This window comes from Rissa tridactyla, chromosome 16 (genome assembly GCF_028500815.1).
Source record: "Rissa tridactyla isolate bRisTri1 chromosome 16, bRisTri1.patW.cur.20221130, whole genome shotgun sequence".
NCBI lineage: Eukaryota > Metazoa > Chordata > Aves > Charadriiformes > Laridae > Rissa > Rissa tridactyla.
The window spans coordinates 696,676-711,308 of NC_071481.1; the positions used below are offsets into that span (position 1 = coordinate 696,676).

General features: G+C 55.8%; 1 protein-coding gene across 18 annotated transcripts in view; it reads left to right on the top strand.

Moving 5' to 3' along the window:
* The window catches only part of CHD5 (chromodomain helicase DNA binding protein 5), a 31,533-nt gene extending 19,352 nt beyond the window's left edge, over positions 1-12,181 (top strand). For 12 of the 18 annotated variants that reach the window (XM_054222273.1, XM_054222279.1, XM_054222272.1 and 9 more), the window contains 25 exons: positions 354-527; positions 1,296-1,437; positions 1,652-1,783; positions 2,248-2,365; positions 2,858-2,982; positions 3,834-4,065; positions 4,155-4,280; positions 4,412-4,584; positions 5,316-5,490; positions 5,935-6,027; positions 6,473-6,561; positions 6,751-6,884; positions 7,287-7,431; positions 7,598-7,757; positions 7,921-8,000; positions 8,123-8,252; positions 8,839-8,928; positions 9,274-9,414; positions 9,630-9,738; positions 9,934-10,066; positions 10,566-10,761; positions 11,034-11,197; positions 11,293-11,407; positions 11,527-11,577; positions 11,900-12,181. In XM_054222273.1, coding sequence (XP_054078248.1) covers positions 354-527; positions 1,296-1,437; positions 1,652-1,783; positions 2,248-2,365; positions 2,858-2,982; positions 3,834-4,065; positions 4,155-4,280; positions 4,412-4,584; positions 5,316-5,490; positions 5,935-6,027; positions 6,473-6,561; positions 6,751-6,884; positions 7,287-7,431; positions 7,598-7,757; positions 7,921-8,000; positions 8,123-8,252; positions 8,839-8,928; positions 9,274-9,414; positions 9,630-9,738; positions 9,934-10,066; positions 10,566-10,761; positions 11,034-11,197; positions 11,293-11,407; positions 11,527-11,534 — 3,184 coding nt within the window. In that variant the 3' untranslated portion in view covers positions 11,535-11,577; positions 11,900-12,181. Of the gene's footprint in view, positions 1-353; positions 528-1,295; positions 1,438-1,651; positions 1,784-2,247; positions 2,366-2,857; positions 2,983-3,833; positions 4,066-4,154; positions 4,281-4,411; positions 4,585-5,315; positions 5,491-5,934; positions 6,028-6,472; positions 6,562-6,750; positions 6,885-7,286; positions 7,432-7,597; positions 7,758-7,920; positions 8,001-8,122; positions 8,253-8,838; positions 8,929-9,273; positions 9,415-9,629; positions 9,739-9,933; positions 10,089-10,565; positions 10,762-11,033; positions 11,198-11,292; positions 11,408-11,526; positions 11,578-11,899 lie in introns of those variants that run through there. The other 6 variants (XM_054222271.1, XM_054222277.1, XM_054222270.1 and 3 more) reach the window with 5 other exon arrangements.
* Positions 12,182-14,633: the final 2,452 nt, after the last annotated feature.

Below are 14,633 nucleotides of genomic sequence, written 5' to 3' on the forward strand. Positions count from 1 at the left end.
ATTTATTCCCGCAGACTTTTTGGGTCCTGAGGGTAGCTATTGCTTGCTGTCGGTCAGGAGGTTTGTGAGTGAGGAGCTGAAACCTGCCTTCTCTTCCCTCTCTCTGAGGAGAGAGGTGCTTTGGGGAGCTCGTTGAGATCTCCTCTTAGTGCATTCAGTGTGAATTTCCCCTCAGTCATCAGTGCGGCTCCTTGGTCTGGTATTTGCTCTGCTCGGATACAGGCATGGGAGTGTTGTCTCATCATACACCATGAGAGCTCTGCCCTTCTTTTTAACTCATAAAGAAACAGATATCGTTGTTCTTGCGTGTCCCACTATCGTTCAGCACTATGTGGTTCTGCCTGCTTTCCCAGTAACCTGGAGGGCTTCCTGGAGGAGTTTGCCGACATCTCCAAGGAAGATCAGATCAAAAAGCTCCATGATCTGCTGGGTCCCCACATGCTGCGGCGGCTCAAGGCAGATGTGTTCAAGAACATGCCGGCCAAGACAGAGCTGATCGTGAGAGTGGAGCTGAGCCAGATGCAGAAGTGAGTAATTCCAGCGCTGCTCCTCTGCGGTGGCTGGCTTCCCTCACCCCCCTCATCTGCAGCACGGTAGGGCGTCAGTGGGGTTCGACAGGTCAGAGAGACCCCGCTGTCCTCAAGCCTGCTGGGGGAAGAGCTGGAGCGCTTTCTGGCTCACCGGGGAGTGCCCTCAGCCTGGATAAATTGGGCTCCGTGCAGTCCTGGCCGCTCAGCGGGAAGCGACTGATGCTGGCAGGCTCTCGGCATGGCTCTGCTAGTTCTGGGAGGCGCAGAGAAAACACTGAGGCTGAATCCCTTTCTCCTTCCCCTGTTCTCGGCACCGGGCACCAGCCCGCGCTGCCAGCTTGCCTGGCGGCAGTCTGGGGCATCGCTGCTGCCCGAGGGGATGCTTGCTCAGCTCCGTTTGTTTTGGGTTGACTTGCTCAGCTTCAGCGGCGTCTTCTGCCGAGGTTGGGGGACTTGCAGGGGAAGGTGCATCGCTTCTTCCCAGCACGGTGGGGCGAGGCTCGGTTTACACCCAGCAGCGTGGAGCGTTCCTAGCCGCTGTGCCCCGCAGTCCGTCCTGCTTACAGGGGCTGTGATGTCCACTGAGCAATCGAATAAACCTGGCCCCGGGCTGAGAGTGCTGAGCCGTTGCTTTTAAAAATGTCCAAATGGCTCTTCTGAAGCTCCAGTGAAGCGTGTGGTTTTTAATTCACTGCCGTCCTGTCCATGCCCGTCCCACATCTGGCCGAATTACCAAGGGTGTCTGTCCCATCCCTCTTACTGCAGGAAGTACTACAAATTCATACTGACGAGGAATTTCGAAGCCCTGAATTCGAAGGGTGGTGGGAACCAGGTCTCACTGCTCAACATCATGATGGACCTGAAGAAGTGCTGTAATCACCCGTACCTCTTCCCTGTGGCGGCGGTGGTACGTCACCTGTATTTGCACCGTGGAGACGTTTCTCAGAATATTGTGTGTAAGCTGTCGGTGGGGGCTATTTCCGTGATCTTGCTTTGGTTAATGGTGTGGGTTTTCATGCGAGTGGTTTCATACAAGGATTTTATCTTTGAAATGCGTGTGAATTTCTCCGTGAATTTAACGAGTGTTGTCCTCGAAGAGGCTAACCAGGATGCCTTTGCAGGAGGCCCCAGTTCTGCCTAATGGATCCTACGATGGCAATTCTTTGGTCAAATCTTCTGGGAAACTGATGCTGCTCCAAAAGATGCTGAAGAAGTTGCGGGATGGGGGTCACAGAGTTCTGATCTTCTCCCAGGTGAGCGTGGGGAAGGATTAATAACGAATACATTTGTAAAGGATTTTTTTTTTTTTATTCTGTATGAGAATTTTGTGCTAGGAACAGATAGAGGTAGGTGCAAGGGCTGGTGACAGCTTATCCCCCAGACAGCATGGCAGCTGTGGCAGTCAAGATGGATGGACTGTGTCCCAGCTCTCTCCCGAGGGAGTGCCTGTGATGTTTAAAACCTCTTTTTATCTATGGAAGAAGAGGAGATAGTAGTAACAGCGCTCCCCTTTGGGGAGAGCCATTCAGACACGATTCCTGTGTGCTGGCAAAGCTACCTGTAGAAGATGAGATGCAAGATGCTGTTGGTGGTACCGCTGCCACCGTGGCCTCTGGGCTGCAGGCAGGGGCCCGGCTGGGGCAGGGCAGGTCCCCGGCGGACACGGGGGGAGCTGGGGAGCCGGGCTGTGCAGAGCTGATCGTGCCTTGCCCTGCAGATGACAAAGATGCTGGACTTGCTGGAGGATTTCCTGGAGTACGAAGGCTACAAGTACGAGCGGATAGACGGGGGCATCACCGGCGGCCTGCGCCAGGAGGCCATAGACAGGTTTAACGGTACTCGCGTTTCTGCCTTGCCGAGGAGAGGGCATCGGGGGGGGGACGACGGACGGTTTGCAGCCCACAGCCAGCCAGCAGGGCGGGCAGCGAGGGGTCGCCTGCGCGTCGGTTGTGCTGCGCTGTCAGATCCAGCTTCCTGAGGCACAGCGTGGGCAGCTTGTACCGCCTCGTTAAGCCCTTGAGCTGTGTCCCACAATGAACCCTGAGCGTGCCAACGTCAGGCTGCTTCGTTTGAGGGAGTCCTCTGTTTCCCTTCAAGGCCTCAGTAGACGGCAGAGCTTCCCCTTCGGCCCTGGAGCTGTGTTTCCTGCGGTAACTGCTTCCCAGGGAACGATGTATTTTCACCCCTTGCCTTCCCTGCCTGTTGCTTGTTGGCTTAGACCGATGGCTCCCACTGTTTCATCCCTAAAGCGTGGTACCACACCTTTCTGCGGAAGCCACGCTGCTTTCTGTCTCACCGTTTGCCACCTCTGGGTTTGTCTTTCTCAGCTCCTGGTGCCCAGCAGTTCTGCTTTCTCCTCTCTACCCGCGCCGGCGGTCTGGGCATAAACCTTGCTACGGCCGACACAGTCATTATTTATGATTCTGACTGGAATCCCCACAATGACATCCAGGTTTCTGACTTTTCCTTTTCCTTCCCATATAGTAAGTACTGCTCTGGCTCTGCCCTCTGTTTGCCCACCTGCACAGGGAGGTTGGTCTTTTCTCTCGAGAGCTGCTTGACCCTTTCTGCTGTATTTGAGGGACGTGTTTCTGCTCCTCAGCCACCTTCCTGCACCCACCAGCCTTGCCCTGGCCTGTCTGTGTCATGGGAGAGGCCTGGCACATAAAACTGCCTCTCTCCTGTGGGCTTCTCACTTTCTCCTGCTGCTCGTGCACAACCAGGTGTCTCCTCCTCTTTTGGAGAGCTTCCACTTGCGTTTCCAAAAGCCCAGGGCAGACCCTAGCTAAGGACTGACCGCCAAGGGGGATTGGCAGCGGGAGCAGGCGAGCAGCCAATGCCTCTGAAAATAACGGAAAAGTGAAGAGAAATGCGTATCCCTCCCGTGCTCCCCACCTGGGAGAAGGTCTTCTCCAAAGCTACATGTACTGTTGCCGTCCATTTGTGCCAGCATTTCCTTTCCCTGGGTCTGGGCGAGAGGACGGGCTGGTGCAGGGCGGTGAAGGAGCAGTGTGGGCCTGGTGAATCTGCAGCCGGAGGGTTCCTGGGGCGCGTGTCCTCGCTGCCTGCCTTCAGACCCTTCAGTTAGGGGTCCGCATGGGGCAGCTGGCCTGCCTGCAGGCAGTGGAGGGGGTCAGAGCGTCTGAGGAGCCCCTCTCGCTCCACCGCCCCGTAGCAGCCTGAATGCTGAATTCATGCCTTGCCTTCGCGCCGCCTTTGTGCAGCCTGGAGGGGTGGGAAACTCGAACCCCTCATCTGGTGCCACACAGTGCCGCCCTCGACAGCTTCATTCTCTACCCGCAGGCATTCAGCAGAGCTCACCGAATCGGGCAGAACAAGAAGGTGATGATCTATCGCTTTGTGACAAGAGCCTCCGTTGAAGAGCGCATCACCCAGGTGGCCAAAAGGAAGATGATGCTCACCCACTTGGTGGTCCGCCCGGGGCTCGGCTCCAAGTCGGGCTCCATGACCAAGCAAGAGCTGGACGACATCCTCAAGTTTGGGACAGAAGAGCTCTTCAAGGATGACGTGGAAGGTGAAGTTGGGAAGGTGCTGGGGTTATTCTGCGTGTGGCGGGGCCCTGTCTGAGCTGCGGGGGCTCATTCTCCTCTTCTTCTGACGCAGGTATGGTGTCTCAGGGACAGCGGATTGCCATGCCAGATGCTGTCACCCCTTTCTCTGACTCACTGTCAACCAAAGCGGGTGCAGCGACTCCCAGCATGAAAAAAAAGCACGGTGGCACCCCACCAGGTGTGTAGCACCCCCCTTGTTGGGCAGACCTGTGCCCCTCCCTGCACTCAACCTGAGCTTGCCTGGCTCTGGGAGTGGGCTGCCTCCGGCACGGTGATTTGTGCTTCCATTCCCCTCGCTTTGCTCTCCAGGTGACAATAAGGATGTGGAGGACAGCAGCGTGATCCACTACGACGACGCTGCCATCTCTAAGCTCCTGGACCGAAACCAGGATGCGACTGATGACACGGAGCTGCAGAACATGAACGAGTATCTCAGCTCCTTTAAAGTGGCCCAGTATGTTGTCAGAGAAGAGGACGGTGTGGTAATGTGATTAGTATCATGTCTTAAAATCGCACCTCTTTGTATGTCCCTCTGTGTTTCTTCTGCTCCCTTTCCTGTTCTTGCAAGTGTTTGGGCGCGGGGCAGGACTCCTCCCTGCGCTCTCGCTGCGACTGCTCTAGATTGGTCCAGACCTGGGGGGTCTCAGGTCGATGGGACCGGCCGCAGGCGGAGGAAGCAGAGTTGTCTTTGTCCTGTGCAGCCCATGGTGCAAGCCGGGCTCTGTCCCTGTTGGCACAGGACCTCATTTCGATCAAAGCATCCATTAGGCACCTTCTTCCGTCCTTCTGAAGGCTCTTCCCCTGCTGGGGAATGGGCATGGTGCTGCTCATGTACTGCGCTGCTGTCGTTTGTTTTCCCGGTAGCTGACTGACTTATTTCCCCCGTGTGCTGATGCGGCCGATAGTCGGCTGCTGCTCCGGGAGGTCTCTGCAGATCTATAGTTTCTCCCTTGATGTGAGCGCGGGCACTGCAGGGCGGGATGGATGGCAGTGTTCGGAGGAGATCGTTCTGGGTGGGAGGCTGTCTTGGCCCTGTGACAGCCTTGCACCGAGGTCAGTACGTTTGGGCAAAGACGCAGGAGGCAAATTCCAGCCAGTGTCTCGGTGCTCTCCCTCCGTCTCTCCCTGGAGTGCCGTTAGGGGACAGGCAGCGGGGCCACGCGGGCAGGTCTGTGGCTGCCCCATCTCAAGCCTTTTGTCTCTTGCTTTGCAGGAGGAGGTGGAACGTGAGATCATCAAGCAGGAGGAGAATGTGGACCCCGACTACTGGGAGAAGCTGCTGCGGCACCACTATGAGCAGCAGCAGGAAGATCTGGCCAGGAACCTGGGGAAAGGGAAGAGAATCCGCAAGCAGGTCAACTACAACGACGCCTCGCAGGAGGACCAAGGTATGGCCGCTGGGCTTCTGAAGAGCTGCACACGCAGGTTCCCTGATGGACATATTGGCCGAGTCGTGGCTTGGCGTTTCTCTGCAGTTTGTTAGAATGCGTGGCGCTGTACTTACCAGATTCCTAAACTTTCCAGGGTAGAAATTCTTCAAAGATTTTTTCTTTCTATTTTTCAGTCTGTAAGTGCTGTTTTTGCCAGAAGAATTTAGGAAAAACATGTCTGTGGGCAAAATATTTCAAATTGGGATTTTTCTGAATAGGAGAATACTAATTTTGGAAAGCCTGAGAATGTGGTTTCCTGCTCGTTGTGCCCCCTCTCTCACTGTCTGGCAGCGGATGCTGGTCACACCTGCGGGCAGGCTCTCGCCTGTCCTGCACGTCCCTCCTGGGCAAGATCCCACTGCTTGGGCGCTCTTCTAACCTGGCCTCCCTTGCGGTCTGCAGAGTGGCAGGACGAGCTCTCCGACAACCAGTCGGAGTACTCCATCGGCTCTGAGGATGAGGATGAAGACTTTGAGGAGAGGCCAGAAGGTCAGAGTGAGTTAATGTGTTTGATACTCCATGGGATTTTGCTCTGCGGGAAGGCCCTGGCACTCAGGTGCAGCAGAAACATCTGGGTTGGAGGGACTGGCGTGCTTCTGGGCCTCCGTCCCGGGGGAGCTATCCCCACTTGCCTGCCAGGTGAGGAGATTCCTGGGGCAGGGATGGCAACCAGCCGTTTCCTTCACTGGCCGCTACAAGACCTTGCTCAGTCCTCACGATGGAAGGATGGGGATGGCAGGAGGAGCAGGCATGGTAGCCCCTTGCCTGCTAAGGGTGGAAGGGTGCCCCGGCTCAGGGAGGACAGTGGGACAGGTGGAAGGTCCTGCTCCCGGCAGGAGGGAGCGCAGGAAGGTTGGGGCACAGAGCCATCTGCGTGAGCACTTCAGCCATCCTTCCTCGCTGGCTGGGCCTGTCCATCACTGAGGCTGCTTGGCTCTAGGTGGCAGAAGACAATCCCGGAGGCAGCTGAAGAGTGACCGGGACAAGCCTCTCCCTCCTTTGCTGGCGAGAGTTGGGGGGAATATCGAGGTGAGTGTCAGCCTCAGCCAGAGCACATCTGGTGCAGTTGTGCCAGGGCTGCCCTGGGCTTGTGGGCTGGACTCCGAGTCGCCAGCACACTAGTCCTGGTCCAGCACGCCTGTAACAGCCGCGAGGCTCTGAGACGCCACACGCTTCTGAGGTGCGTGGTGATCTCAGCGACACCTCCGCTCCCTGCAGGTTCTCGGCTTCAACGCCCGACAGCGCAAGGCTTTCCTGAACGCCATCATGCGCTGGGGCATGCCGCCCCAGGACGCCTTCAACTCTCACTGGCTGGTCCGGGATCTGCGAGGGAAGAGTGAGAAGGAGTTCAGGTACAGGGTGTCCCGGGCTGTCAGGGTAAGGGCTGTCCTGGGCTCTGGTTGATCGCGGTGAACACTTAGCTCATGCGTGCAGTGCGACTCTGATCACCCTGTTGTCTTGCCGTGTCACCATCTCTGCCGTGCTTCGCAGGGCAAGGCAGCGGCTGTGCCGTGACAAAGCCAGCTGGGCAGCACTAGCCCAAGTGTCTGCACGCCCCCACTGAGGTTTCTTTTCGGGGGCCAATGCCTGTTTCGTTCAAGAGGGCTGCTGTCATTCTCTCTATGATAGGGTAAACCTTAGCCTGGGCGTGAGACTCTGTCCTCGCCCACGGGTGGAGGCAGGTGATGTCGGTGCTTGGCTCAGCAGAGAGTCCATGGGCTGAGCTGGACTGAGGTCTGGCTTCCCTTCCGCAGGGCGTATGTCTCCCTCTTCATGAGACATTTGTGTGAGCCTGGGGCTGACGGTGCCGAGACCTTTGCGGACGGTGTCCCCCGGGAAGGGCTGTCACGGCAACACGTGCTGACTCGGATAGGAGTCATGTCACTAGTAAGGAAGAAGGTGGGTGAGTAAAATTTTAAATTTGCCGTTTCAGGTAATTTCTGGAGGCTTGTGGGTTTCACTGCCTGCTGAATGCCTCTCGCCAGGGATCCCCTACTGAATCTCCCAGGCTCAGTGCACATCCATTTTGACTGTGTTTGACTTGATGGTGTGCAATCTGCCCCAGGTCCAGGAGTTTGAGCATGTCAATGGGAAGTACAGCACCCCAGATCTGATTCTCGAGGGCCTGGAGAGCAAGAAGTCCAGTGAGATTGTGTCTTCAGATCCCAACACCCCCGTCCCGGCCAGCCCAGCACACGTGCACACAGGACCTGTGGCCCTTGCAGGTAGATGTGCCTACAGGCTTCCAGGGGATCGTGGCTTGGCTCTGGCTTGGGAAGGGAGGTGGGCCAGGACACCAGAAGGTCTTGCAGGTGTCTGCCTACCCTGGCAGTGTGCACGGTCCTCGGGGCCCCTGTCAATAGTTTCTGTGCCTTGCTGTTGCTACAGACAAAATAGAAACACAACTCGGGTTCCAGGAGGAAAAGGACCAAGTGGAGCAGAAGTCCAGGAAAGTGTCTGACATCCAGGTAGGGTGGCTTCTTTCAGCATCTCCTCCGGGAGACCTTCTCATGGCCTGCCTGGAGACTTGGAGCACTCCCCGAGGAAGGGGCAAGACCTGCCTGATCTGGTGTGGGCGCTTTACGTTAAGGTGCCTGCGAGCGCCGAGAAGGTGGAAAACGAAGAGCACCCAGAAAGTTGCGACAGCAAAGAGAAACCAAGGGAAGAGAAGCAAGAGGAGAGTGAAAAGGCAGAGCCTTCTCCTGAGCCCCTGGTGAAAGGTGAGTCTCTGTGGCTCGGATGAACGCGATCCCCATGCGTGGGCTCCCCTCTGAGCTGCGGCTGGGGCTTCCGTGGGGCTGTGGCACCCAGCAGTGACATCGATTCGCACTGGAGAAGTTCTGCAGCTGATGTTGTGTGGACACCAGGGTGTGCACCCTGCCAGCCTCGGACATGCTGGTGCTCCTGACGGGCTTCCCCTCTGGTGGGAGGCTCCTGCACTTGCATCTTGCTCGGGTCTTCCTCTTCTCCAAATCACACTGGGAAACCTGAAAGTCACAAGGTCTTGTAACAATTCCTGAAAAAACAATTCCAGGTTGTAAATAAGGAGAAATGCTCATTTTGTGGGGCGTATTCTGTTCCTACCAATACATTCCTCCAGATATCTCAAGAAAGAGGGAAAACTAAGTAAGTTTTCTTGATAAAATGCATAAGAATATTTTGATTTAAGTTTTTTGAATGCTTTGAACATACAAACAATATAATCACTTTACTCTAGAAGGGAAAGTCTATCCAGGCGATAAGTTGTTGTTCCCTGAAGAGCGTTCTGCATGTCGAGCTTTTCTCATGTCCCGTTCCCTTCTGCAGATGAGGGGATTCAAGAGAAAGAGAAGCCTTTGGAGAAGCCAGAGTTGAACAGCAGCCCAGGAAAAGGGGAGGACAAAGATGTCAAACCAGGTGAGGTGCAAGGAGATTTTGGGGTGAGAAGTGGGGTGAAGGGTCTCCAAAGCAAGGCCCTCTGCGTGGTGTGATGGTGAGGATGGCCATCAGCACCCGCAGCAGCTGGTGTTTGTCTCCTGACGATGCTCAGGAGCCACGAGCGGGAACAAGACCCCGCTACGGTGGGCACTGCCTGTACGTGCCGTGCAAACAGTGGGACCTGCTGGGAGAGCATGGGCTGGTGGCTTTTCCAACAGTGGCTTTAGCAGGGTGCTCCTCTGGCAGCTGATGGGGCAAGGATGACTCCGGTCGGTCTTTTGGCAGAGTAGGGTTAGGCAGGAGCAATGTCTTGTGTTTGCCAAGCAGAGGAGGCCAAGGTGGAGGAGAAGGAGCACAGCGAGGCTCAGCAAAACGGTGACAAAGAGGAAGAGGAGGATGGAAAGAAGGATGACAGAAATGTGAACTTCCGATTCATGTTCAACATTGCTGACGGTGGCTTTACAGGTAAGAGCAAGAGATGAGGCTTCGGCTGCTCCTGCAGAGCTTCTGCACAGAAGCTCTGAACCTGTGCGAACCGTTTAAAAGCAGCAAGGTGTCCTGGTTTTGCCCTGTGCCCATGGCTACCTGGCAATTGTCATCACTCGCCCTGCTTGATGTGCCGTGCCATGTCCCTGGCAGCCCTGCTGCCTGACCGGGCTGTCTTGCTTCTGCTTCCACAGAGCTGCACACGCTGTGGCAGAATGAGGAAAGGGCTGCCATCTCCTCTGGCAAGATCTACGACATCTGGCACCGCCGACATGACTACTGGCTTTTGGCAGGAATTGTCACGTACCCTTTGACTTGGTGGGAGCGTGCCCCCGCCGTTGGGAGGTGGCGAGGCGAGGGAGACCTCCACAGGGCGCGGGAGCTGGGGTGACAGTGCGGTATCAAGCAGGGAGGGGGTTTGTCGATGTGGTGTCGCTGCGGGGCAATGGGAATGCCATCGAGTGGCCAGTTCTTCCCTTGACGCTCCCTCCACACCAGCCATGGCTATGCCCGCTGGCAGGACATCCAGAACGACCCACGCTACGTGATCCTGAACGAGCCCTTCAAGTCGGAGATACACAAGGGGAACTACCTCGAGATGAAGAACAAGTTCCTTGCCCGGCGGTTCAAGGCGAGTTGCAGGTCCAGGGCTGGTGAGTCCTTACCGGCGCTGGGGGACCAGCGCAGCGCTGCGGGGAGCCTGCCGGCACCTTCTGGGAGTGCAGCAGGGAGCGGTCATGGGCTTTGCGAGGGGCTCGTGGTCACCGGAGGAGAGCAGGCACCCGGCAGCTTGGTCCCGGGGAGCTCTGCAGTGTGGTGCACGGGACAGGGCTGGCTCCCTGGGCTCCTCCCTGTCTGCGGGCTGGGTGCTCTGCCCATTCCTGACGCGTGTGATGCTGTGGGAATGCTGCCCAGATCCCTTTCTGGGGTGCTCGGTGTCTGAGCAGGATAAGAAAACATAAGGGCTAAGCCTGTTCTCCTGGGAGTTTTTGGGAGTGGGGATGGCGGGAGCACGGCAGGGCAGAGGCTGTGCCGGTGTGAACTGCGTGGGCAGCTGGAGCCTGCGGTGCGGTACTGGTTTATACTGGTGCAGGGTCTGGTCCTGACTCCTTCCCCTCCTGACCTCCCAGCTGCTGGAGCAGGCCCTGGTGATCGAGGAGCAGCTGCGGAGGGCTGCGTACCTGAACATGACCCAGGACCCCAATCACCCGGCCATGGCATTGAACGCCCGTCTGGCTGAAGTGGAGTGCCTTGCCGAGAGCCACCAGCACCTCTCCAAAGAGTCCCTGGCTGGGAACAAGCCCGCGAACGCCGTCCTGCACAAGGGTGCGTGCCGGCAGAGGTGGGGGGAGCCTGCCCCAGGGGGCCGGGAAGGGTTTGCCACCCTGACCGAGGGGAAATCCAGCCGGGAGGTTGTCTCCGTCCCGCCTTCCCTCGGCCAGGAGCTGCCTGCTCCTACCCAGCTCGCTTTGCTGGGGTGGGCATCGGGAAGTGGCACGCTGCTGCTGTGGCCGGTGGTGGCAGGGCTCCTGGAGGTGGGACACAGGGGGTCTGGTGAGTGTCCCCCTGGCCTGAGCGCCGCCTCGCTCTGCTCGCAGTGCTGAACCAGCTCGAGGAGCTGCTGAGCGACATGAAGGCTGACGTGACGCGCTTGCCCTCCATGCTGTCCCGCATCCCGCCCGTGGCTGCCCGGCTGCAGATGTCCGAGAGGAGCATCCTCAGCCGTCTGGCCACCCGTGGGGGGGACGCCACCGTCCAGCAGGTCAGTGGGGACGGGGACGGAGCCCCTCGCCGGGCGGGGTGGTGGTGGAGCCGGGGCTGCAGGTCAGCGGCTCTTCTCCTTCCTTACCTCCCCAGGGCTCCTTCGGCTCCTCCCAGATCTACAACAACAACTTTGGGCCAAATTTCCGAGGTCCCGGGCCAGGCGGGATTGTCAACTACAGTCAGATGCCTCTGGGACCGTATGTGACCGGTAAGTTGGGGTTTTGAGTGGACGCTTCTGAGCAGAGAAACTCAGGGGGTGGATTTGAGAGGGCTGGGAGCATCCCCAAAGGACGATGGGTGAGCCAGGTGTGTGTTTTTTCATTACAGATATTTAGCCGTTCCCATGATTTTCCTCTGTAGCTCCCGTTGCCAGCCGAGGTAAGGCTGTGCTCGCTGCTCTCCGCGTTCTGTTCGCGGGGGCCTTGTGGGAACACGTGTGCAGACACGTGGTGGGGCAGAGGGGCCGTACAAGGGCTCTGCTCTGGGCTGCCCCCCGGGTGCTGCTGTCTGGATGCCGCCTCTGGCTCCAGCAACCACAGCGCGTGCCGGCAGCGGAGGTGGGAGCAGGGGCAGGATCCTTCCGGAGCCCTTGGGCTGGCTGCCCCTGCCCGGCGGGCTCGGTGTGCTCCCCTCGCCCCTTGTTTGCCGTGGGGAGGGTCCGGAGCCCGGGTGACGGGCAGCTCTCCCCTTCTCCTTGCAGCAGCCCCCGGGGGCCGCTCGCTGGCCCCCCAGCCGAAAGCCGCCCCGTCACTGGAGGAAGGGCAGGGGGAGCGCGGCGGTGGTGCCTGCGGGGAAGACGAGCTGCCGCTGGGTTCTGCTCCCGCTTCAAGTGTGCTTCAGCTGACGCCACCCCCCGCCATCGCCGCAGCGGCTGGGACGGGGGTTTCATTTCTGTGTACATTTTTTTGCACTTTCTTATTGAAGACTTGAAGAGTTTGTCTGGGCGAGGTGGGCTGAGCTGAAGAGGGAGGTCGTCGCGGTGTTTGTGTCTGGTTTTATTGGCACGTGTGGGGTGTGAGGGGAGGCCGGCGGGTGTCCTGCTTCCTGCCTGGGGCCGAGCCGGCTCCTCAGCTTCCCCCTAAGGTCCATTTCTACGTCCTTGTGGTGTTTGAGCAAGTGCATGCCCGCTGCCGGAGCCGCTGCCAGCCCTGCTGCCGGAGCCCCGGCGTGTGCCAGCGTGGCCGTGGTGAGCCCCGGCACTGTCCCGGCAGCGTGGCCGTGGCATGGCCGGGGCTCCCCGTGTGCCGGGCTTGGGGCACGCGGGTGGAGGTGACAGGGGCGGGAGGGAGGGGACGGCGGGAGGCGGGACGGGGACACCTGCGAGCGCGGTGACACTGACTGCGCCGCGGTGGCGGCCTCTCGCCGGAGGCTGGCGGCAGCTGCGAGCAACGCCCCCGCATTCACGTCGTGCTCCGTGTGTCCCGGTTTCTGTTCTCTGTGTTTTAATAAATCCTTTGGGAAGGATGCAGCGGGAGCCTGGCGGGCGAGTGGCTGGGGGGGCGAGCGAGGGCGGGGGTCCCGCCGCGGTGACAGGGTGGCCCGGGGGGGGGGAGGTCCCGGCTGCGGTCTCGGCCCCTGCGGACACACACACACACGCAGGGTCCGTCACCGGCCCCCGAGCTGCCCCCTCCCCAGCTCTCCCCCACGCTCTTGCACACAGACAGACAGAAGGGCGCGTGTGCGTGTGTGTGTGTACATGTAGACAGATATTGTCATTTTTATACGGTTGCATATACACACCCCCCCCCTACATAACCTACATACATACGTATGTATATACTTCTACAGATAGGTGTAGCCGTGTGGATCTCTGCCTGTATACGCACGCGTGTAGCTGTACATAGAACTGTACTTCTTAGATACGTGTGTGCATGTATCTAAGCGTACATAGGTATAAATAGGAATAGATATATAGGTGTATTGATATACAGATGTAGCTAAAGGTATAGGTACCTAGGTACAGCTGTATCTATGCAGGTGTGTATGTATACACACACACACGCGTGTATATTTTTATACACAACGTGTTTGTAGTTTAATGCATGTGTGTTCATATGTATCTATGCTTATGTACGTACATAAGTAAATATAAAGGGTGCGTGTATCGAGGCATAGTGGTGGGTAGGGTAGGTATGGATGTATGGACACGTATTTACGTAGGTGTATATGCACAGATGGATGTGTGTACATATACACAGAAACATGGATTTGTAATTCATATATGTGCATATATGCACACATACACATGTAGATATCTACATATCTAGATCTCTGTAGATATATAGGTATGTAGATCTGTGTGTATATACACAGACACATATATATGTATTTGCCACTTTTGTATATTTTATGTAAGTGTAGATATAAATAGGTAAAAGTATATAGATATAGCTACACATATATATGTGTGTGTATACACAGATACACATATATAGATATATTTGTAATTTTATACATATATATGAGTGTATATATATGTTTATGTATGCATACAAACTTCTAGGTAGTTATATAGATATACATGTATAGATAAAAGTATGTAGGTAAAGATACGGATAAATAAACATATCTATAGTGGATGAGCACACACAGGTGTATATACGCGTCTATGCACAGAGCTACAGTTCTGTGCATAGATTTACATAAATGTGTAATTTTTATATTTACGTGTGTGCACATATAGGGACACGTGTGTGTATGTGTATATATGGCTATAGATATATATAGGTATTGGCAAAGACAAGTGTGCTTCCGTGCCCAGAGGGAGCGAGAGCACACATAGACAGATGGGTATCTACCGCTATGTCTAAATTACACATGTGTGTACGTCCCTGTCTATACAGGCCTGTGTTTATAGGTGCAGGAGTATATACTTACCCAGCCAGGTATTGCTATAGATACATCTGCACATCTATCTGTATATACACACATTTATGTATATATCTATTTGCGATTTTCATGCGTGCGTATATATAACACAAATATAGCTGTAGTCACTATATTTACATGGATATGTACACATCTATATATCTACATATATGGCTATATAGATATATGGCTATATCCACAAATATACATCTACATCAGTGTGTGTGTATACAGATTATGTATGTAATTTGTATAAATGTGTGCATATATAGCTATAGTAAATATAGTATACATATATATCATAGTATACATATGTAATTTTTACAGATGTGTACATGTATAGCTATAGTATATATAGTATACATACATATAATAGCATACATATGTAACTTTTATAGATGTGTGCATATATAGCTACATCCATCCATCTCTGTTTAAGTAGGTGTTGATAGCTATAGATCGGTATAACTATGGGGCTAGGGCTAGAGATGGATCTGCATCTCTAGGTACAGCCGTAGATGTACGTGTAGGCGCGCACGTGTCCCTTGGGGCTGTGTGCCCATATA